The sequence below is a fragment of the Oreochromis aureus genome, linkage group 3 (genome assembly GCF_013358895.1).
Source record: "Oreochromis aureus strain Israel breed Guangdong linkage group 3, ZZ_aureus, whole genome shotgun sequence".
NCBI lineage: Eukaryota > Metazoa > Chordata > Actinopteri > Cichliformes > Cichlidae > Oreochromis > Oreochromis aureus.
Window position 1 is genome coordinate 35,460,733 of NC_052944.1, and position 25,362 is coordinate 35,486,094.

General features: G+C 39.7%; 1 protein-coding gene across 1 annotated transcript in view; it reads left to right on the forward strand.

The window, feature by feature from the left end:
- Window positions 1-12,416: 12,416 nt before the first annotated feature.
- tnfsf10l (TNF superfamily member 10, like) overlaps window positions 12,417-25,362 on the forward strand; it is a 74,867-nt gene continuing 61,921 nt past the window's right edge. The window contains exon 1 of the mRNA XM_031742114.2: window positions 12,417-12,958. Coding sequence (XP_031597974.1) covers window positions 12,716-12,958 — 243 coding nt within the window. The 5' untranslated portion in view covers window positions 12,417-12,715. The remainder of the gene's footprint in view (window positions 12,959-25,362) is intronic.

The following is a 25,362-nucleotide window of genomic DNA, read 5'->3' on the forward strand; positions in this document are numbered from 1 at the left end:
AACCCCACCATATAATAAACAACCCAAACATGTGCAGATGATATGAAGCATATTTCTCTCTTTCCACTAAAAAAAACAATTAGGTTTGTATGTTAATACTTACAGACTTATCTGGATGAGATATAAACATATTAACAAAGAGTTCGAGCACAAATTACTAACATACAGCAGGCTTAAGACTTCACGCTTTTATCATTTTCAGGCAGCACTAGTAACAAGGCAGTCAGTCGCTTCTGTGACGATGGAAATATTTGAAAACCAGCACGTTCTCATTCCTGGCAAGTCATAGTCTGCTCTTATTTTCAAATACAATGCCCTCTCTCAGACACGCACGAGGTGTCCTTTTTCCATCTGTGCTGGGTTGTCTCAATACTAAGACAGGTCTCACTCCCAACTTATACATTATTCTACAGATGTCATGATCCTTGTGTTTTGTTGGGTTCTTTTGTTCGTCTTCTGGTAATAATGGAGTTTTAGTTATGGAGAGAATGGAACACATTGTCATTGTACATGTACAATGAAGTTGTGAGTGCTCCACACCAACTGTGCTGGAACAAAATATAAATAGTGGACAGCAAGAATAAACAGCAAAAAGGACAAATGTATATGATCAAGAGGGATAGATACAAAACAAGAGAAATATATACAAAGAAAAGAAAAGCCTTGGTCATAGTGGAGTCCATGTGTGAGTGGCCTGAGTGATGAGGGTTACTCAGACTATGGCTCAGATTAGTGAGGTGGGTGGGCAGGCGTAGGGTGTGGGGGTTAGTGTTTGTTAACAGTCTGAATGGCCTACGGGAAGAAGCTGTTTGTGAGTCTGGATGTGTCCTTTCTTTCTACAATTAGTCTAGTATTCAGAGTCTACTTAGAAGAATTACTTTGTTTTAACTTCAATATTTATTAATGTATGTATTCATTTATCCTCCAGAGTATCTTCTTTTAAGTTATCATCTCTGTGTTGTTTCCTTGTTATGTTACTTGCTGTTTTATTTTGATAATCCTTTGTCTCACAGATCTTTATTTTAGTTTTACTTTCCCTTGTCTCGTCACTCTATTTAGTGCAGCCGTGTCGAGTTTCCCTGGTGTCTCTACTCTCCGCCTCAGTTTCCTTTTGTCAGGTTGAGTGTTTTCACGCAGAGAAAAGTGCAAGTGAACTCCAAGCAAACTAAAATGCAGCACTACAAACCATGTGAGAATGTTCAGCCTGCTAATTGGCCAGATGTGTCTGGGGCGGGAGCAACAAAAGTAAATAGAGGAAGAAGGTGTTGTGTTCTGGGCTATTGGAAAACACAGAGAATTTACCTTTATTTTATGGCTAGCTGCTAGCCTTTACAGAATTTTACACAACTTTAATAGCTTCCAGAATACAAAGCATTCTAGTCTTGTAACATACAGTAGCTAGTTTGGATTGGGGTTGGATCACGTTCACACCTTAAACAAACTGCTCTGGAGTTTGTTCGGACCTGTATCGAGACCACCTCCTCCAAGGGGTCTCAGTGTGATGTTTTGGCAAGTGTGAAAACACACGTTGTTATGCTTTGTGTGCTATATGTGTTTGTAAAGACTTTTGGAATCAGGAATTTATTTCCTGTTTTGGAATGTGACTTTCTTGGTCCCCTGTACTGAACTTAAAATCCTTTTTTTGTTTTTTTGTTCTTCAAGTCTGTTTTGTGAGTCCTGCATTTGGGGCCTTTTGTCCAGAAAAAATAACAGTAGAAAACCTTTTTTTTGTGTGAAGGGGTATTTTTTAACCAGTGATGGGCACCTAAAGCCTCAAAAGTTTGATGCTTTACTTCTGTTTGTGGCAAAAAAAAAGATCCTAAGCTTTGAGGCGAAGAACAACATCTGGTGGCCAAATGAAGGCAAAGCAACTTCCAGCGCACAACTGAACCACTGGCGTACCTTATTGTTTCAGTCTCATATCATGAATAAAAGTTCTGAAAAGACTGTTGTTCATTTATACTAAGGAAGGAATGCATCATTATTATACATAAAAAAATAATTATCTGTTGTAAGTTGCATTTCTGGTAATATGGCAGTCCGTAATTCTACATTGTTAGTATCTGGAGGAATCCGGGACCAAGCAGTGTAGGGTCTGACCAGGGGCGTAATTTCCCCCCCAATAATCAGACCCAACCAATATAATCCCCCCAATAAAATTATGGATATCTTGCATAAATAGGCTGTTGATTTTCTTTACTCATTTCAGTTTTTACCAGCAAAATAGTTGCATGTTTAATCATCTGGGAATTTACCCAGATTTATTTATTTATTTAGACAGAGATCTTGACCCCCCCAATGTTCAGCACAAAGTTAAGCCGATGGGTCTGACAATGGGTCCAAAAATTTGTCTTCCTCTGTGCACTGAGCACAGAGGATGTCAGGCCCTCAGACACCCTCGTGAAATCTGTCTGTTTTGGTAAGAGACATTCTCACTGGTGACCTACTGGAGGTCCTTTTGCAGGACTCTGGAAGTGCTCATCCTGTTCCTCCTTGCACAAAGGAGCAGATACCTGTACTGCTGATGGGTTAAGGGGTTTCTACAGCCCTGTCCACCACTCATAGAGTAAATGCCTGTTTTTGAGCAGTGTATTTTTGTCTTCCAAAGAAAAGGTTTTTGGTATGAGTTACTGACTTTTTGTCAGGGCAAGCAAAACAGCAGTGCTTGCCCATTTAAAAATAGACATCGATTAAAACCTACCAAATCTCTTTCCCTGCATGTCAAACAGCACTCTCTCATAAACCTTGTTTGCATGCATTTAAAATACTGCAATATTGTGGCCACAGTTAGCTACAGTTTCTGGAAGCAGGTTTTTCCTCTGCTTAATTACAAGCTTTTAAAATCTGTAGCATCCATCAGTGTCATGGGTTTGTCCATGTTTTGTTATGAAGGTTGGAAGTGGGCAAGCTGAGGTAACCTTTCCTGGTTTGCAATGTGAGGGTTCTGTCTGCCCAGGCCAATGAAAATTGTGAGCTCTCTACAGAGAGCTAAAGTCCTTCTGAGATGAATAAGGTAGATTAAACCTTTTTAGCATATTTTTGTTGCCTTAATGTCAATTTTATATGCCTGACACAGCTACTACTAAAGTCTCTTGACCTTGTTGCCTTGGTGATATAGTGTTCAAACACATCAACATCAAACTCCTCTCACCTCCACACAGCTGGCTAATCTTTCTGTGATGTTGAACAGTTACAGAAATGGACATTATCAGGCTCCTTTAATCAGACACTAGAGAGGTATTCGGTCATCAAAACAAAAACCTTTGGCCTTTAAAAAACTGAAACTGAAGATTTTGGACGTAAAAGGTGCAAATCATACATGCTGACTTAAGCTACAAACACACAATACACACACGCTGGCTTGGCTGCAGTAGTATGGGATAGTCCCTCAGCTCTGATACATAATATGTCATGGAATGCTTACTCTGAACTTTTAACTCCCACTGCTGATCACCATTGTGTTTTCCTACCACGGGACGCTAACTGACTGACACACTCAGAAATATACACACTGACACACAGGCGCATAGATATGCTGCAGGGCTGGGTGGACAGCTGTGGTGTCAGAGGAAACACACACATCTGGAGAAATGCTTGTTGTGTTGTCAGGTGGTCGGCTGCCAGAAAGGCAAGGGGGGTGGAGAGGAGAGAGATGGAAAAGGGAAGAAGTGTAATGATACACATAGGAGGCATAGCAGGGGGGGGTCTATGTACCCTAGCAGTAAATAAATTGCCGCAGGAGTCTCTTTGTCTCAGTGTGTGGAAGGTAAAGCCATTGAGCATATGAACCCTGAATTAAATAAAAAATAAGAGAGCACCAAGATAAGCATTTTGGGGAAAATTGAGAAAAACTTGGGGTTTACACTGTTTATCACATTTCTTATGAAAAAAAAAATCACCAATGACTTTGTAAGATTTAACACCAAATACTTAATGTATTCATAAATTAAGAAAGACTTCTCAAATTCAAACCACACAACAGAGAAGTTTCAAATAATGAGGTCTGTATATGTGCAAGTAATATTTCAGCTGCTTGTTCCAGATAGTTTGTGATCATTAAGGCCAAGTATAATTATATAGCATTTATTTGTAACTGTCAAGAATTAAATTTAAAGCAATAAATGAGCATTTGATGCCTTGAGTACACACACATTGCTTTCTATGTGACAAATATGATTTAATCAGCCGAACACCTTAAAATTCTTGGTCTCAGAGGTTCCTCAATATTGCACATAGAAAAGGAAAACTCCTTATCTGGGTGCGGATCTGACCACCCTCGATAAAGCTTTGCGGTCCAGAGCATTACAAGTGCCGTACCAGGTGGTGATATAACCAGACAGAAATCTCTTGATGGTGCATCGATAGAAGTTGGTGAGTATTCTAGAGTCCATGCCAAACCTCTTCAGCCATCGCAGGAAGCAGAGCTGTTTCGCTGCTTTTGTGATCAAATCCATGTGATGTGACCAGCTCAGATCCTCACTGATGTTGATGCCAGGAACCTGAAGCATCTGATTCTCTCCAACCCTGTCCCATCGATGTGAATGAGGGTGTGCCCTCCACCCTGCAGTTTGCTGTAATCCACAATGAGCTCATTGGCCTTGCTGATGTTGAGCAGCAGGCTGTTGTCCCGACACCATGTTGTCAGGGCTCTCACCTCTGCTCTGTAACCAGACTTATCTCCATCTGAAATGCAACCGACGATGTCATCTGCAAATTCAACAATGGTGTTGGAGCTGTATGTGGCCTCCAGCAGCACAAGCATTTCTATCCAAGCTTTTAAGACAAAAATTAAATGCTTACTGGATACAAATACTGTGGAATGGTGGGCGTCGAAAGGGTGTAGGTAGGAAAACAAAATTACAATAATTAAAATCTTTAATATCCTTAATACATATACATCAGAATTTTTTTTAATACTTTAGATTTATTGAGTACTTGAATGTATATTTCAATGGCAGCGCAGTCACTTTCATGAAAATCCATCACAGGGTTTTAAGTGTTTCTTGCATCACCAAAGTTTTGGCAGCTGTGTTTCCTCTCTTTGCTCCTTAAAGTACCTGACTACTCAAAGACCTTTTTCACCAGTCCTCCACTTGATCTTGTTTGACTGCATTTCATCCCAACGCCAGGACTGCACAGCGTAGGCATGTGGATGGTACTTTTTGTTTAATAAGAACACCATGTCTTTTGATTAAATCCTGATCAAAACACTGTATGAAATTCGTGACATTTATTTTCAGTATCTTTTCCAAGTGGGTTTAGGTTATTCTATCATTTCACATAATGTCAGTTTAGATTAAATGGATTTTTTTAAAAAGAAGTTTAAAGCTCGTTGTTTCTGACAAACTAAAATCTCAAAATACAATTGAAGCAGGTATGAAGCCTATTTCTCTTTGCTGTCAAAATAGCATGCAAAAGCCTGCACAGTGTACAGATTATTCTATTTTACGAGGGTAAAACTGGCTCAGCATTCATAAATCAGAGTGAGGTGTAAGTTGGACACATGCTGTGACGAGACTGCAGGCTGAATCTTTTTTTTTAACCTTATTTTTCCCTTTTGAGCTTTGACACACATTAGAATATTCTATATATTTATTTGCAGGTTTCTAATAGTAACAATAATCAACACTGATAGACTTTGAAAATTAGCAGCTTTGACAACAAAAGACTCAAAACTATTTATAAAACTATATAACATTTTCTTCCTGTCTCATTACCAAATGGTTTAAAAAAAATAGCACTGAATAGGGTCGACAACTTAAACAGCTTTTCATCAGAAAAATGTACTGCCATATTTAAAAAACAACAACCGACAATTTAGCATGGTATCCACTGATCCTTAAATACTTTTCTTTTTCTTTTCCTCTGACCATCTGGTTGTAAAAATATTCCAGCTGTTTGGAAAGTTGGCACTTTGTTCCTCTTTTTTCCAAACTGAATAAACATATATCCATTTTCTTGCTGACTTATCCAACAGTGGGTTGGAGTCCATCCCAGCTTCCATAGGTCAAGAGGTCTTGAACAGGTCATGAGTCAGTCATGTGGCTACCACAGACGATCAGACATTTACACCTATTGCCAATTATGAATCCTGTTAATGTAACATGCGAGTGTTTGAACTGCATAAACCCACGAAGGCACAGGGATAGCATGCAAACTTCACACATAAAGAGCCCAACTTACTTGTTGTGGGATGACAGTGGTAACTCAATTTAATTCAATCCAAGTTTATTTTATTAATATAGCACCAAAACACAACAACAGTTGCCTCAAGGCGTTTTATATTGTAAGGTAAAGACCCTACAATAATACAAAGAAAAACAGAGAAAACCCCAATAATCATATGAGCAAGCACTTTGGCGACAGTGGGAAGGAAAAACTCCCTTTTAACATGATGAAACTTCCAGCAGGATCAGGCTCAGGGAGGGGCAGCAATCTGGACTCATCCGGATTCCTCACAGACTCTGGTTGTATGAAGTTGCGTTTAGAAGTGTTTTGAGGTTACTGCTAAGTGTAATCTAACAGGCTTACATGAATGACAATTGTGAACAAATCAGAGCTAAGGAGTTTTCTAAATATGAAACATTAAATAATGGTCAAATTTTAATTTTCATCTGAAGGAGCAGACATTCTCAAAGTTTTGATCAAGCTTTATTCTTTTGTGATCACTTAGAAAGAATAACCTGAAACTAAAGAGAAATGCTTTCTTGTTCTTTGAATATACATCATAGAATCACATGAACTGTGGAAGAAAATGTGCAGCAGTCCATTCTTTCCTTGTCATGCTTGCAGGCTGCATTAAATGCTCCCAAGGGTCACTATTAGAAATGAATGCGAAAGTGAGTTGAGACAAAGAGGTCCAGATTGCCTTTCTGTGGAAACAGTTAAGTCCACCTTAATGCATCATGACATTATGTCAGAGTTGTTGTCAAATTTTAATGAAGATATTTTTAGAAGGTAAAAAGATTATATATTGTTTTGTAACGGTGACAAAGTCCCAGTATTCGTTTTTTTTTTTTATGTTAGTATTACATAAGTTTAAACATTAAGCAGATATTAGAGAACAATATGGGACATTACCACTTTATTGCCCCAACCAACGTGCCCTAACTGACAGTTATGGACAGTTTTTCTTGACTTTTCTGGCAAAATTTAACTCTGACTTTGAGTGATTTGAAAATATCCATTCAACACTGATTTTACTGCATGCCAGCCACATTGTTTCCAGGCTGGATCACTTGCACATCTCAACACTTACAACTTGTCCGAGACTTGCATGTGTATCAGTGCAGGTGCTGTGTATTATCCGCTTTGCTAACATGAGGGGTCAAACCCGTGACCTTGCAGTGCTGAAACATCATCCAGTCAAAGACACCTCCCACAGTGGTGGCAGAATCAGCCCACCAGGGGTTAACTCTTAAACCCAAAACAGTGTCCCCTCCATCATAACAACCATTTTTGTGGACATGGAAAGAATTTGGCTCTTCTTTCACCATCTGTGTTTTCATTTCTTTCATTCCAAATTTGATTAGGTCTCACCTGCAGAGTACATCACAGTCTTCTTGGACACTGAGATTTTCGCTTGTCAAGTCCTAGCACGATGTCCCAGTTGGAATGAATAGCTTTTACATCTGGTTCTAAAACCTCTGGCACTTCTGTATCACACCACAACAATTTTCAGTCTTCAAAAGGCTTTTCCAGGAAGAAGTGGCATTGAAAGCAGTAAATGCTTTCAGATTGTACCTCTACAGAGTTTCACACATAAAAGTATCACCGATTCTTCAATGCAACAAAACTGAAAGGAAAAGGAAACACACAGGGAAGTGCCTCATTAGACTCTGGTTTCTCTGGCTTAAACATCCTCGGAGGCCAGTCCTGAAAATGTTTCAGCTTTTCTTCAGACTAAAGTTTTAAGAGCAGAAGGGTTGCTCTCCAACTGGCAGCAACCCAAGGTTGCCTCCTTTGTCGACTCATTGCCTCCCATCACTGATAAACAGCTCTGATGCTGAACAGACACACGCAGCTGTTTGTGGCAGTGGGAAGGAAACAAAGCAAAGGGCGTTGTTTACAGCTGAACTGCAAACACTGTTTCTGACTGACTGTCCTCTAAAGCTTTAGATATGCGCTAAATCATGATTTTATTTCCAAAGACAATAAGAAAGACAACCAAGACAATGGTGATTTAAGGCAGGATGGAGCCTTTATGCAACATTTTGACTGCAGACCCCAATAAAATCATCCCCAAAGGTCACATCTCTGAAAACACCCAAACGCTGCTTTGTGATGTTTTTGGAAACTGATGTTCAAATATTTAATTGTGGCTGCACAGATAAACTGGGGGGCGTTGGGTAAATATTTGCTCTCAGACAGGGTAAAGCTTTAGAACAGACCACAGACATGCATACAAATGGGGCTCAGACAGCCGCTCAGAGAATACAAAGATTACAAGACAGAAAAGGAAAAACATTATCTCATCAGCCTGTTTCAGCAGCAGAGGCTTGTTTTCATTATCAGTTCCTCTGCTGGTGATCAGAAAAAGTTTGTTTTATATATTTATTAGTGAAGACTAAGAAATGGGCAAATATTCAGGTTTGAGAAGTTGGAACCACAAGATTCAGCTATGTGTGTGTGATTATTGAAAGGTTTTTGTAAACAGCTATAGTCTTTCCAGATCTTAACAAGCAGAAAACCTTCATGAGATCATTAGAAAAGACTGCGTATTTAAGGCAACAAGAAAGTTCATCCAACGGCCACAAGAGGCTGACTCGAGACTTCCATGTTCTTCCAAGTGAAGAACTTTACGGGAGAGGTAAGAAAACATGTTTACAGCCTGGAACAAATATTAGTTTTAGCCTGTGTTGAATGTCACTGCATTTTTATGCTACTCTGCATTTAACTGCTAGTATTTATTAATGTCTGGCTCTCTTCCACAGCATATTTGTCAAGTCTTCCTCACACTCAGCCGGTTGAGACAGATGGATGCCCCTCCCAATCCTTGTTCTTCTGGAGGTTTCTTCCTGTTAAAAGGGAGTTTTTCCTTCCCACTGTTGCCAAGTCCTTGCTCATAGTGTCACGGACTGCGATGGCAGACCGTGGGTTGGGGAAGTAGGACCCAAACGCTGGACTTCGTGTGAGGAAAGCTGTGAGTTTATTTACAGTGCAGTAAATTATACACAACAACAATAAATCCCTGTGCTTCCCGGACTCCCGTGCCGCGTCTTCTCCCTAGTGTCCGTGCACCCGGTGCTCCCTGCCCTCTCGTTTTCGCAGTCCTACTGGGACAAATCACAGAGGCAGATGTATGAACACTCTCACAGCGACAATCTTACACTCAGACTGACTTGCTGGGAAACTGACGGGAAGTCTCACGCAACAATCCAGTGTCGAGGACCTCAGCCATACTGCTAAGAAGCTACCCCGCTGATGAGAAGATGTGGCTGATGAGCTGAAATTGTGTGTCATCATCCTTGGGTGTGGTCAGCCACCTGGAAGGGCACGCTCACCAGACCTGTTGGTGCCTGTAAACCGGCCTACCGGATACACCAGCACACACACACACACACACCTGCAGCAGGGAAACAGGGACATCAGCACAATACGCACACACCTGCCATCAAAAATATAAACAAGTCCAAAAAACACATGAGCTCTGGGTTCCCAGACTCAGGCTCATGACACATAGTGTTTTGATTGTTGGGCTTTTCTTTGTATTGTATTGTATATTGTAAGGTAAAAACCCTACAATATAAGATGCTTAAGGTGACTATTGTTGTGATTGCACTAAATAATTAAAACTGATTTGAACGTAATTAAATGTCTTGCACGAATGGAAGTGTGACAGTTTTTAATGACAGATGGATGCTGACACAGCAGGCTACAGCTGGTAGTTCTCTGATAGGTTGTGACTCAGGACGTACAGCAGGTCATCTATTTACTGGAAGGTCAATAGTTTGATCTCCAGCTCATCTAGTCTGCATGTTGATTTTTCTGTGTTTTGTGCTCTGTTTATAAGCTATGGAATCTTGTTTATGTTACTTTACTTATAGTTAGAGTTATTTTTGAAATTTCAAGTTATTTTCTCATATGTTTGAGTTATTAAATCAAAACGGATTGGTAAATATGTGGAGTATACATGGAGGCTTGTTTTCATAACTGCAAGAAAATAAAATATATATAGATATAATATTTATTTTTTATTTTTACAGTTATGGAGAAAAACTTCCACAGTAATCTTAGCACGTCTTTTGTTGTGATTTTTTAGTAGACTATGGCACTCAGCCTCTCTATTCACTGCCTTTTTATAGAATACTCCCTCTATACTCACTCTATAGAAGTAGTCCTACTTACTTTCAGAAGAGATGTTTGTTGCCTAAGTACCTCTTAAGCGTTTGACACGGTGTTGGCATTAACACAAAACAATCCAACTAAAGCCAAAAGGCAGGTAGACTTTTGCAGGAGCTCCTATTGACAGTCTGCTTTTTTAAAAAATCTTTCGGAGATGAGTCACCAGTCCGGTGGTTTTTGTGGTTTGCTCCACACGGCAAAATGATGTGTTCTGATCACCAATCTCCCCGCTGCTGCCATAAGTAGATTTGTATTTGAGAAAATGTTTTTTTAATCACAGGATCTTCATAACAAAAGACCAGGGCGCACCTTTCCTCACAGCACACCAACTGTGATCCACTTTTGATCAGTTGAAATGTGCTGTTTTAGTTGTACTTTACACACAGTCAAAGCACACAAAGGTAAAAATGAACTGGCCAAAAAGTGGGTTTTATGTTACTTGAAATTATATTAAAAATACAATTTTTTATATAATTTTAAGCTATTTAAAGAAATAAATCGCATCACACCAAAAGTCAACTAAAATCAGCATTACTCAAACTCACTCTTCCACCAGTATAAAGGATATTACAAATGCATAGTGGAGGAACAATAACCAAACCCAGTGCAACACACCTCAATCTGTGACAGGTGGTTTAAATCCACTTTGCAAATTCACATCTGCACTTTAAGCAGCTTCGCCTACCGCCTCCTCATCAAACCAGGAACAACCAGACCAGCAGGCAGCTAACTCAGAGAAATAATAAGACACGCAACTTAAACTACATAACAATATAATGTCAACTATCATTTACAATACAGTGGAATATAATAAAATAAAGAATTAAACAAACTATGTTGTCTTAATCCAGTTACTACTACACCAATTAAATGTGGGAGAGTGTGAAACCAAAAGTCTTCATGTCTGATTTATTTATTGATTGTAGGATGACAATGCTAATAATAATAATAATAATTATTGTTATTATTATTACCTCATGTGTTAGTATGTTGTCATGTTGTTTCAGTTGTGTGGATGTGGATTCAGCTGTAGCCGACACCATTAAGCAGCTGTCTGTGTGCAATGCACGCAATACAGTTTGAGTGCAGGTGACTAACCCAGCTGACTCGTTTGTTGATAAGTCCAAAAACTTTTTTTTTTTTAATTTATTTATTTATTGATTTATGGGCTTCAGCATTGTATTGGCAGGTGTCCTGGTCCTTTAGGTGAAACAGGAAGTTACTTACATGTACCAGCTACAGGTTGAGTCATCTATCATCTGTCACCTTGTATACTGAAAGACATGAGTGTAAACATCTTGTATTCTTCTGACACATCATTATATACAGTATTCAATTCAATCCAGTTTTATTTTACAGCCCCGAAATCACAACAACAGTTGCCTTAAGGGATTTTACATTGTAACATAAAGACCCTACAATAATATAAAAATAACAGAGAAAACCCCTGCAATCATTTGCCCCCCTGTGAGCAAACGCTTTGGCAACGGTGAAGGAAAAACTCCCTTTTAACAGGAAGAAACCTCCAGCAGTGCCACACTCAGGGGGGAGCGTCCATCTGCCACGACTTGTTAGGATTAAGGGAGTAAGACAGGACAAAAACATGCTGTGGAAGAGAGCCAGAGATGAATAATAACTAATGATTAAATGCAGAGGTGTATAAACACATAGTGAGTGAAAAAAAAGGTGACTGAAGAAGAAACTCTCAGTGAACTCATCATGGGACTCCCCCAAGAGCCTAGACCTGCACACAGTACAAGTTACATATGGACACCACAGATCATTAAAAACATTATGTGTGTGTGTGTGTGTGTGTGTGTGTGTGTGTGTGTGTGTGTGTGTGAATGTTGAAATGTAGATTTAAAAAAAAAAATCAGTAACAAACAGTAAATTTAAGGAAATAATGAACCCTTGAAGTTGAAGTTAATCTTTCTGTTTTAGTTTGTGTTTTTGAAACGTTTGGCAGCAGAGTGCGCGCTGAAACTGAAAGAACAGTGCATGGGAGAGAGAGAGTGTGTGTGTGAGAGAGAGAGAGCGAATTCCTCCACAGCTCCAGGGTGATGAAGAGGTTAAACCAGCCCCTCTCTGCTGTGCTCTCTGCCTCCTTTTGCGGCTCCAGCCCCGCTTTAAACGGCAGCTGAGCGCTCAGCGGACATGGACACATCCGAACTTTAACTTTCAAGTCTTTCTCCTCTCTTGCCCGCGCTCCTCTCCTCTCTTGTCCTCCCCTTCCCTCTCCCGCTGAGCTGAGCTCCGAGTGAGAAGCTGCGCTGGCAGCTGCCGTCTCATGGAAATCTAATTTTGCTCTAATTTTCGGTCAGTCGCTCAGGTCTGTGGAGGCTATTGTCGTTTCGCTGCTCCCTTGGTTTTAATGGTTCACTCATGCGTCGGGAATGCCATGGCCACTCCGAGCGCACAGCAACAGGATTATTTCAGATCGGTGAGCAGCGAATCAACCACCTACATGATGGTCCCGGCAGGCGGGCCGAACGCGGCAGCGCGCCGGGAGACGCCGTCCAAGATGTGGGTGGCTATGGTGGTGATAGTGGTGGTGGTGTTGCAGATTGCTTCGACCACGGGACTCTTTGTCTACCTGAATATGTCGATATCACAGGTGAGAGCTGGTTTCCACTCACTTTAACCTTTTTTCCCCTCTTTTGTTTGTTTGTATTTGGAGCCACATGTGGTTCCTGTGTTGGCCCGATTTACCAGAGAGCTTCTCGAGAGAGGTCCTCGCTGGGCTCGGAACTTCCAAGAAACAGATCCAGTGTGTGTTCAAATTCACAACTCAGCGTCACATTCACACTCTGAATATTGTTGCAAGGCTGAAAAAACATACCCACACACAAAATCTGTGCACAGTATTTGGAGTACTGCAAAATGAATAAGTAAATAATAATAACAGTCACACAAAAGTCGAGGGAAACAAGGCATTCAACAGCAGAGCTGCTGCAGGTCATTAAGAAATGTTATAGGAACATTGCTGCTGGTTTATTTACTTATTTATTATAGAGTTAAGCGGGTTTACACAGTTTTTTCTTCATTTGTTTCTGGAATGGGGTTTATGAGTAAAGTTCGGCCCGGGAGTTTGAGTTGCCGGACGCTCCGAAGGCAGATTTGCCTGATCGGACTTGTTAAACAACGGAACGCGGAATTTACAAGCAGTCAAGGTAGACGGAAATCCACGAGCTTACCTGCGTGTGTAAAAAACAAAACAACAAAACACACACACACACACGCACACACATTGGAGCCATTTGGTTAGGGCAGCAAGTGGAGAGAAGCTGTAGGGCAAGAATGCTTTTAAGTGAGTTACAGATGTGTGCAGAAATATGCACGTCGCCGATGGATGTGTGGATGTGGGCTCCTCTTCCACTGGGTTCGGTTTTATTTACTCGTCTAGTAATCAATAAAACGCTACTGCAGCGACTTGTTCTGTTGCACATGTGCTCCTTGGAAGAACACAAGTGGCGTCAGTGAGCTGCTGCTCATCGAGTCCCAGCAGGGGAAAGTACACGATGACAATTGGAGTCATTGCTGATGGTGCAGCGGAGTGTAGGAGGGGACATGAAATACAGGAGAGATAGGCTTATCAGTCAGAACTGCTAGTTAAACAGCAGAAGTTTATTTTTGGCATTAAGGAAATGTGCTGAGAAGCGTTGCCTGTGATTTCTGACACACTGCAGTGGGAGGTGCACATATATTGTTCGGCAGGAATGAAAGAAACTGATGTATGATCCTGATGGTGCATGAAATCTGCTTCAGTGGTGCGCTGTCCATGTCTATATGAGATCAACACCTGTAAGCGTGTGACGCATGGAAGAAGAAAAATGACATTTGGCATTGGATATGCTTCATGGCCACTTTTTTCATTCATGATATAACAGGTTTGCATTCAAAGTGACAAAGAGAGTCAGAGAAGTTTGGCAGGACTGAAATGGTCCAATCTGTGGTCCAAAGATGACATCATGTGAAAACATAAAACCATTATAAAACCATGTATTTTATTGTTTGCGGTTATTTTTGAAATCCCCATCAAGTCAGAGAGTCCAGCCTGAAACACATAACATTGTCTTAACATTAGCAACGTGACCTATACACTATTAGACAGGTGGTTTTAATGCTGTGACCTCATCTGTGCTTATCAAACTTAGACTCACTTGGCATAAAAGTAACAATCCTGTATCAGAAATTGAGCAACTTACCATAATCAGGATTTACTGACTTTTAATGTCAAGATAGAGAATCTTGGTATGGGGTTAAAAGGTTATTTTATAAGCAGTTCACTTGATTTCAGTCTTTCTGGGGGGTTTTTAAAAAACTTTTTTTGTTTGACATGTCAGAGAAGGAAATCACACAAGGAATAGTTTAGAGATGATACTGGACAGAGACTAAATGAATTGCATGTGGGGAATCCCCCGGTTCTCATGCGAAGGCCAGCTATTCTGGAAACAGGCCCTTCTTTGAATTGCAATAGAGTTACACCCCATGCCTGTGCTGGTTGTTTTAAGACAAAAGATGTTTGCAACAATAACCATCGTACAAAGAGGAATTCTCCAGCGCTGCCTCACAGCAGTGGCATTCACATACAAGCAAACAGACACATGTAAACACCGAAGTTTCTGAGCTCATGGGTGTGTCGCGCGCCCGCTCTTCGTTTTGTGTCCTTTGCTGCTGGATCAAGCACGCTCAGAAAAACAGTGAATCGCATCAGGCATAAATATACATGTTCTCTGAATGTTGGGAGCGTTACTTTGAAATAAGCAGGATAATTAGAAGGAAAAACTCTTTTGGCAGAGTCACATCCTAAAGAGTTAACATGGAAAGACATTAACACTAAATTAAAGCCTGTTCAGTGATTGGTTAGAGTGCCACAGTACTCTTCTGTGCCGAACCTCAGTATTGGCCAGTATCGGTCTCGATGAGTAATATCAATCAGTCACCATTTACCAGTGACAGTGGACAATGACAGTGGCTGCACCAGATTAGTTTTGCGCTTGCTAAATGTCCAGAGGTGGTGTATTAAGAGCTTAAAGACTTAAAACATTTTAGATATTTAGTTCTAATGAACATTTCTTTGATTACCAAATGCTGTGATTAAATAAATAAATAAATAAGACCAAATGTCTTTTATCAGAATTTTCTCAGTTCATGCAACTTTTTAACAACCTTTAGTTTGTTAATGAAGAAAAAATATGCATATTATTTGAGAAACTGGCTTTTAAGCCTTTGTTTGTATTTGGTGGTGTTGTGGTTAGTACTGTCACCTCAGAGCAAGAAGGTCCTGGTAAGAGTCCGGCAGACATAGCTGTATCTGCATTTATAACTGTTAATAAATGAATATTTAAAACGGTAATAAAGAAATAGAAGAGACATCCTTCAACCATGTTATGGCTGTTGTTGTCGCATAGTATGTCCACCAGAGGGCCCTTTGTAACTTCATTGTTTACAATATGTTTGAAATGTATGTATGAAATTTTATGTAAATCTGTTTGTTTCATGTATCGGAAAGAAAAAAATATCAGCCAATATATCAGATTTTTAAACTCACCAAATATCGGTATCAGTATCACTTTTAAAATTCCTATATCGGTCAGACTCTAGTCCTAGGTTTGACTCCACCAGCCCGCTGGGCCCTTCCTCAGTGGAATTGTACCTGCGTCTGGAGTCCAAAGGACATGCTTGTTAGATAACCTGATAATGTGGAATTGCCCATAGGTGTGAATGTTTATCAGTTTCTCCATGATAGCCATATGATAGACTGGCAGCCTGTCCACGGTGTACCACACCTCTCACCCTATGACAGCTGGGATAGACGCCAGTGGGATGAGTGGGATAAATGAGAGAAAATGGATGGATTGATGGGTGGTTTGCTGAATTTCACCTGGTCTGCAAAAGTCTTTAAATGCATTTTTTAACAGCAAAATCATCATGTTTCATCCAGTCAAGAGATAAAAGTTACTGATCATGATGACGTACTGAAGACTTGGTTCTAAAGAATTTCACAAAAACTACTAGTGGGTTCTTCTTAAAATGAGGAAATTACTTTTTTATACAACAAGTAATTTATCAGATATGTTGGACGTCTTTTTTTCTTTTAAAATCTTCACTTCCAAGAAAGAGGTCGAGATTAGATTAAGCTGCGTTTGCTACAATGCAGTGAATTACAAGTCTCGTATTTTTGTAAGGAAACTTCTTTTATCGCACACAAGCCTCCAGATCCGTATCCTGCAAGACTTTGGGTTCTCATGCCATTTCTGTAAATTTGTGTGAAATTTGGGGCTTTTTGGCGTTATCTGTCCTTTTGTGTTTGACTGACTGGCATTCCATTCCTTAAACTTCACTTTATTATTGTTTGGGTTCACTGATAGGGTCTGACTCACCCTTACATGCAACAATAGAGCCGGTGTGTGTGTGTGTGTCTGTGTATGTGTGTGTGTGGCCAGATTTACACAGATGTCGTTTTTACTTATTGTGGACGCTTGTTAGGGCGTGTGTGTGTGGCCTGTTCACCCCCAAAGAGCAGCACTTTTTGTAATCTGTATTTGTGCGATTTAAGTGTGTCTTTTTATGTATGTGTTCTCATGATTTTATCTGTGTTATGAACAGATCGCTTCCAAGCTCAGGAAAAAAAATCTTCAAAATACTGAAAAATACACGGCTTACAGCGTACCCTTCACAGTTTTGGTTTCAGGTGTAGAATTACTTTACATTTTTGATTAGAGATTAGTATTAGGTTACTTTATAGGTTAAAGGTCAAAGCAGAAGCCAAGCCAAGAAGCTGGCTTCTGAGCTGAGCTGTTTGACATCTTGAAGTCACAATGCAAACAAACACCCACTCAGATGTTTTTGAGGGAACGGCTACATTTAAAAGCAATCTGTTCATTTTTGTTCTTAGATCGACTTGTTTGAGATATTCAGCATGGGGAAACGTAATAAAACTGCAGGTGATGGACTTTTTTACAGGAAGTTAATCAGAAACTGTAGTGCTCCACAAATTTATTAGACCACCACCCAGTGCAAGAGCGAAATTAACACTGTTGCTAATTACTAAAAGTCTTTTTTTTGTTTAATTCATCAGCATTCACTAACTTTGGAATCAAAATTCATATTTGTAATGCAAAAATATAATTATTTTTGTTTTCCACAAATTTTCAAATTTACTGTTTTACAAAAAAGCAAGAAAAAATAATAGTATTAAGTTTTAAGTTTTAGTACTAAGATTCCAAATTCCAGCTATTTACTTACAATTCTGAATAGAAAAAATAACTTTAGTGGTTGAATCCTATACTTAATTAATTTCTGCTTATTCTGCCAGTGTGCCGGCTCAAAATTAGGAATAAAAATGTGAATTAGGTTTCTTATTTGTCTAATAAATCATTTTTCGTTTTAAACAGTGATTTGGGATTTTTATTTCTGCTTATTTTTTATAACATTTTGTAAGCCACTGCTGTGTTTGAAAAAAAAAAAACTGATCCCAAAATTAAGACTTCAAAACAGAACAAACCAATCAGTAATGTCAAAGTAGCTGTGCCCATCTTTTAAATTACATTTTAAATTACATTTTACATTTCTCCCAGCCTGTCTCAAAGAAAAATGTTTTAATTTGACAGCCGTAAAACTAGTAAAAAAAATCAAACTTTCAGTTGATATTTTTCTTTTTAACAGAGTGAAAGTAGAAGAGCAGACTGGACAAACTGACTAGTTTAACATTCACTCGCACCAAAATTAAACCGGGAATCTGGTAGCAAGAACTTAATGTCCCTTCCTAGAGCTGATTTAATATGGGCTCTGCTGTGTTTGATTGCTGTCTACAGCTCACACTGCTGGGCTGCTGGATATCTGACTTCTTGCAGATCTGTGCGCAGGGGTAGGCCATTTAATTCACGAATAACAGCCCATCAAAGATGCCTGTGGCTCTTCAAGTGCAACCGATCCACAGGGTTTGTTTGGCAACTTGTTTCAAAAAGCACTTCACTAGACAAGCAAAAGTCTCGTTGCCTCCCTGTGTGGGCTCGGACGTTCTTGCCAAGGCCTTTCTGACGCAAACTCGGATCACAGGATTGAATAAAATGAGCCAGTTGTTTCACTGGTACATAAATCAGCTGTATATTTACCCCAGCCTTTCACACTGGATTAGGTTTTATTGGTGAAGGCCAAGGTTAAAGTTACCATTAAAGAACCAGTGGGTTCCTTAACGAGAATGGAAATACATGCATGTGCGGAGGGGGTGCAGCACGTGTGCATAACAGGGGGTTTGGTGTCAATGGGTGGGCAATAGTGTGTGTGTGTGTGTGACAGACAGCGAGAGAGACTGACATTCAAGCTTTAACTTCTCTTTTGCACACACTCGCATGTTCATGATTAGCAAACAGTTTTGAGAAAAATCAAATCTGTCACTGCAAATATTTAGATTTAATTCAAAGCTACTAGTAACTAACCACCGTACACCAGGCTCCACTGCCAGAATACACAAATCTCCCTCGCTCTCTTTTCACCTCCTGCCCCCCCCCCCGTAGTCTCCGTGTGCTATGCTTCAGGTCCACATCGGGGAATCGAGTTACAGTCAGTTTCAGGACTCAAGGGTGGGATGGATTTTTCAAGAGTGACACAAGCAGAGGTTTTCTTTTTGCCTTTTATGAGAATTGCAAGTTAAGTGATTCTTTGGCAGCTGGTGTGTGTGTGTGTGCGCGCGTGCATCTAAACAGGGCCTGGGCACATCTCCAAAGTTACGTAAGGTGTTTACAATGGTGTAAAACATAAAACGAGCTACAGAATGAGGAAAGAAGAGGCTTGCATGTACATGATTACTTCAAGAAGGTGGAAGACGAATATAGTTGGCGTTGCTTTTAACCTCATGTCTACGTGACTTAAATTAAAATGACAAGGTCACAGTGACGTCTGTTAAATAACCTATTGACAAATATAAATCAGACGTGTTGGCTGGAGCAAATAAACAGTTCTGGCTTTTTTCTGTCAAGAATTGGTTGGGCTTAATAAGATACCATGATCATAAAATATTTTGGTCTTTTTAACCCATAAGAGAGAGGCTTTCAGAGAAGAAAGGTGATTCCTCTGCTTTCTATATCACACACACACATTGGGAGTCTTGTGGAGACATGTCCAAGGAACACAGTGTGGCGTCTGTGCGTGGGTCTGGATGTGCACTCAGTGTTTTCATGGCCAGGTCAGTTGGAGCAGGATGAAAAAGAAAGCAAGGATTTCATGAAGATAGAGGTAGGCAAGGAGAGAAACTGGACCCGAGAGTTGAAAGAGTAAGAGTAGTGACAGAGGAGGATTTGATTTGAATATTTAAAGCCGTTAACCTACCGTGAAGCAGTATATACACAGAAACAAGAAAGATAGGCACACTTCCTTGACATCCACGTTATAAACACAAGTTAAGCTATGAATTTTACCAAAAATACTCCAGGGTTATTTTTGCTGTTGTCCAGTGAGAATATTGTCATTTAAGGCATCTCATATTTAATATTAAAGGTAGAGTGTTTGTCCAAGAAGACAGAAAGTATGAATGTGATACTGCCAAACTGTGGGTTTAAGTTTTCAAGATAAACATGGAGGCCAAAGTTTAGCATAGCATAATGTACAAAAATCATTTTCCCTTTTTTTTTTGCAATTTGAAATTCCTGCAACTTCAAATAGCAAGTTAGATTTTTAAATTCCAGTTATTGTGCGAAAAAGCATTTTTTTTTTTTTAACTTTTTGAGTGAGTTAAGCATCAGTCACACAGGCCTAAAGTGCAGCTGGTGACCCCCCTGGGAACCTCCAGCCAGTGGAGAAAAATTTGTGTTCCAACAGACTGCTACAGTCGCACAGGTTGAAATGCAAACACAGTATTAAAACCGATATAGAACCGGAGAACGTTCACCTCCAAAGTCAAAGTTGCACCTTTTGAAATGTGTTGGTTTCAACAGTGAGGCACAACTCTACTTTGAAGGTGAACATTCCCAGTTTTGCGTGGAGTAGTTGGTGAGTGTTTGCAGAAAGGTCTGCAATGCCATGCAAACTACTGGCAACCTGCTAGTGACCAAAAGAGTCGTATTTAAGGTCTACCATTTTGTGCCCAATTTCACACTAGAAACTATGCAGCAAACATTTTTCCCTCGTGAACAGTAGTTGCCAGATGGTTGCCAACTAGTCTTTAGGCCTGTGTGCTTGAGGTTTTAATTCAATTCAATTTGAAATGTTTTCAATTCAGTTTTATTTATACAGTGCCAAATCACAACAACAGTCGCCTCATGGTGTTTTATATTGTAAGGTAGACCCTACAATAATGCATACAGAGAAAAACCCAACAATCATATGCCCCCCTATGAGCAAGCACTTTGGCAACAGTGGGAAGGAAAAACTCCCTTTTAACAGGAAGAAACCTCCGGCAGAACCAGGCTCAGGGAGGGGCGGGGCCATCTGCTGCGACTGGCTGGGGTGAGAAAAGGAGAGACAGAGACAGACAGACAGAGATTAATAACAAGTGTGATTCAATGCAGAGAGGTCTATTAACAAGTGTGAGTGAGCAAGGTGAAAAAGAAATACTCAATGCATCATGGGAGTCACCCAGCAGCCTACACCTATTGCAGTATAACTATGGGAGGATTCAGGGTCACCTGATCCAGCCCTAACTATATGCTTTAGCAAAAGGAAAGGTTTAAGCCTAATCTTAAAAGTAGAGATAGTGTCTGTCTCCTGACTCCAAAGTGGATTTGGTTTTCTGGTTTTAGAGTAGCTTATTTCCAGTTCATGGTTATTCTGCTAAGCTAGGCTAAGCTAAGCTTACCGTCTGCTGGAGCTCACGTTATACAGAAATGACAACGAATCCAAAGATTCATTCAAAAAGATTCAAAGCTGAAGATTAGTTATACTGTGACAAGACTTTTTTTTTGTAATCACCGTACCGCCATATATAATTTTGAAATATTTTATCATTCAACTGTGAAATTTTAAAGTAGAACCAGCACAATTTCCAGTGTCATTACAGTTAAATCAAGCAATCAGGGGGGAAAAACATTGCTCTTTTTCTTCTTTCTTTCTGACAAACGCTTTAATGTGTCAACCTGCTAATTATTGCCATGAGGCAGCACAAAACTGTGTTTTTGGGTTTGTTTAACAAGTTTGTGGTTTTCATTTATACTTCAGTCTTTCCTGCTTCTCACTGATAAGTCTGGTTTCACTACATGTGGCCATGCTCCGTAAATTTAAAATCACTGTGATCTTAAATTGTAAAACTTCTAAAGCACAGGGGGAAAAATGCCATGTTTGTTCACCACAAAATGTGGTAAAAAAGGTGTCTCTAAATTAAGGTAACTAAAACGAGGAAGGAGTTGTGCTAAAAGAGGCGAATGATTAATAGAGCAGTGATGTGCTGCAGAGATTATTAGTAAGTTCACAGGGAGCAGGACAGGAGTCTGCTGCTATACATTATGCTATCTAATTGAGTACAGATATAGAGACCCACCACACTCAGACACACACGACCTTGGGTTGACAGCTTGACACTTAAAAAGAGGATATTTGTGTTCCCACACTGGAATGCTCATTAGGCTGTGGCTACAGCTGTGTGTGTGTGTGTGTGTGTGTGTGTGTGTGTGTGTGTGTGTGTGTGTGTGTGTGTGTGCCAACAGCTGGTGCAGCACTGCGTGTTATCACATTGTTTGCTCGGTCAACATGGCTATAAAGTGCTGATAAATGTTGCTCATGAGATTTGAGGGCATTGATGCTCCTAACAGAGCTATCTCATAACTGTCATCCCTGCTGCTCATGTTTATAAACCTGGCAGCAATCGTAAGGTTTCGGTTTTTAAGAATCTCAGCTTAACTGCAGCGTTAGCTTTCGGTTTACTAAATTAATATATTCACATCAGTTTTTGCATTAATTATTGATGCCTGATAACAGGCAGTGCTTATACCAACCCCCCAAAAACAACAACAGCAACAACAAACCCCTACAATTCTTTTATTAGAAGTCCTCTAAGAGAAACCATGTTTTTGGCTTTAGATTAAAGACCATTTTCTTTTAGTAGAAGCATATTAAATTATACAAATGTTGTACATTAACAGAGACCCTCCTCGAGCTAATAAGCTATAATAACCACCAAAACAGTGCCTGTACAAAATTAGCCAGGTGATGAACATAAATACCTCTACAGAGTCTTTTACGAGTCTTGGAGTTGCCAAGAAACACGTGAATATTATTGTGATGTAAACAAATTGCATTTGCCTTCTACAAAAAGCGGCTCTCCTCTCATTTCCAGTCTTCACTGTAAAGATCCATATGGCTTCCCTCACAAGGTAACTAAAACATTTCCATTATTTTCTATACATGTGTCATCAAAAGAGACTAAACCACAGCATATGGTATTGGAGTGGTGGTATAGGATGAATAATTTTGGTATTGGAAAAGGGTTGAAAGATGTAAAAATGAAGTCACTGTCACATGTGGGTGTATTGTATATACAAAAACATACAGACACAAAAGGACCTGTAAATAAGAAGCAGGTCAGCTTAACTGGACAATAATGAAAGATGGAAAAGAACAAAGAATGGAAGTAAAAACACAAGAAACCAGTCTTCAAAGTGGCAAATCAGAAATATAGAGAAAGGGCAACTTAATATCACTACGTTCTTTTTAAAAGAGGAAACGTAATAATAGGAACAACACATGGACAATAAAAAGACCACGACAGAACAATGCACCTTTGTTTTTGAAAACCCTGCAAATTTTAATTGTGCAAGTTGTGCTATAAAATGTTTCATATCAGAAACACCAGGGTTTCAGTTCTGTGGGGAAAAATCATTAAGTGACTGATCAGCAAATAATAATAAAAAAAAATCAAGCAAAAACAACAAACTTTCCCAAGAATGAGGCGCTCACCTAAAAAGGCCTTTTTGCTCATCTTTCCCTTGAGTGATGATAAATTGAAAAAGGCAAAGCAACATCTGAAGTCACTTGAAGTGAAATCAGCTTTCATATTGACATGTGTTGTTTCTTTGCATGTCGTGTTCAAAAGGGACAGATTTTAAGTACCAGGAGCTTTCTGGTTTTCATTTGTTGTCGATTTACTGTAAGTTTGAGCAGGCTTTATGGAGGAAAGCAGTCTTTTTTATTCACTTTTTTCATTTTCATCATGGTGCAGGAAGTCTTGGACTGGATATCCGCTAGCCTAACTGGTACCCTTGAAATACTGGACATCATCCCCAGAGGATAGGCCATGTAATGATAGTTGATGGGTTCCCAGACTGTGTGTTAGCTGATTAGCCCTTGGTTCATTGGATGGGAAGTTTTAGCTGCTTTTACATTATCTGTCCTTGGGAATCGGCAGATATGTCTCTCCTGGCATAAAGAGGAGACCCCTTTTAGTCATTGCCTAAAGTCTTTCTAAATCCAGTCTTTTCCTTCCTCTCTCTGTCAAACACACACATACACACACTTATTCTCCCTCTCATATCAACATTTTGTTTCTGAGCTGAGTAATAAGACCAGCCTGATCATCTGTCAGCTCTCATTCCTTTACCAATTAAACAACCACTGAACTCCTTTCTGCACTGTGTCCTCTAATCATTTCCAAATTTTTCCAGCCACTCAGGTCCCACTTCTAAAACCAGTTACCTCCCTAAACCACAGTGTTGTCCATCCTTTTGTTTTCCCCCAGTCTGTCACTGACTGTAAGGAATACTGTGGTTTTGGCTTGTGATCAGAGCCCATCGTAACCTATCATCATTGCTTTTTCAGATCAAGAAACCACAAAAATATTATCGCCGCTGTCCCACTTCCTTAGCGCCTCACTGAGCTATAAACCAAAACATATTTTTTCCCAGCTTCGTGTTTCACAAAATAACACTACTTCATTAGAAAACTCTAAAATTCTTGGACAGGCCATCCATGAATCAATGAATCAACCTCTGAGCGCTGATTTGGCTTTGTCTGCAGCTGCTGGACGAAAAAAAACCCTGAATATAAAAAACTCTGGGAAAAGAAGTGAAATCATGAACCTGTCAGGCAGCCGCTTTCCCTTCGGGCCTTGACTTGTAACTAATGTTGTCAGTGTGGGTAGATGTTTTTGTCTGTTAAAAGCTGGAAGGAAGGAAATTTTAGAAAACAGATCTTGGTTTGATTGCTAAATTAGAGCACCTTTAACACTGACCTTTTAGCTCTCAATGAAATGGGACTTTGGATGAACAAATCAGATCTACATCAAGATGTGAAGCAGGGTCATCAGAATACAAGAACTAAAACATTCCTAGCCTTTCCTCTGACATGCATGTAAAAAGATTGTGATTCAGTGCTTTCATTTAAGGTTTCATTGACCTTATTTTCAGTGCCTTAATCAAATTTCCCAGACTTTCCAGAGGCGGAAAGAAACATTAACATGCTGCACTTGTTTGGACAAAAAAGACTTGTTTCCAAAAATAGCTACATGGATGTCTTGGCTTCTTGTAGGGGAGGTCTTGCCTGAATATTATGAAAACAAGGCCAATGTAGGACTGGGTCTTCCAAAATATTGTGAACAGGAGGGAACGCCAAGAAACCTCTAGATTGTAACTTGATAATGATTTAAAGGATTTAAACAGCCTATTTCTATACTGAAGACCCTTGTAGCCAACACAAAGGGGCTGTTTTTGCTTCTCCAAGAAGTCAAGATTTGTAGTTTCCCCCAGTTTTTCTTAAAGGTTATCAGGATGAAAGCAGTAGTTGACATAACAGACTTACTCAAATATTGAGCTGGTAGAGCTGCATAGTCAACAGTAAGGGTGTTCGTAAGTGTTACTATTCAACCTAAGGGGAAGTTAAGGATGATACCAAAGTGCATTGTACTACATCCTATTTCTGTTCAAGTGTTTGACTTAAATTCACCTCAGGGTGGTGATAGCAGAGAAAGTTTATCAAAGGTATTAGGGTTCACTGTATGGCAATCTTGGACACCCATTGGCCTCGAGGAACCTTTTGGTACTTCCAGTTTCACCAGAAAATATCTCGACCAAAACTTCCTGTTTTGTGTTGTGG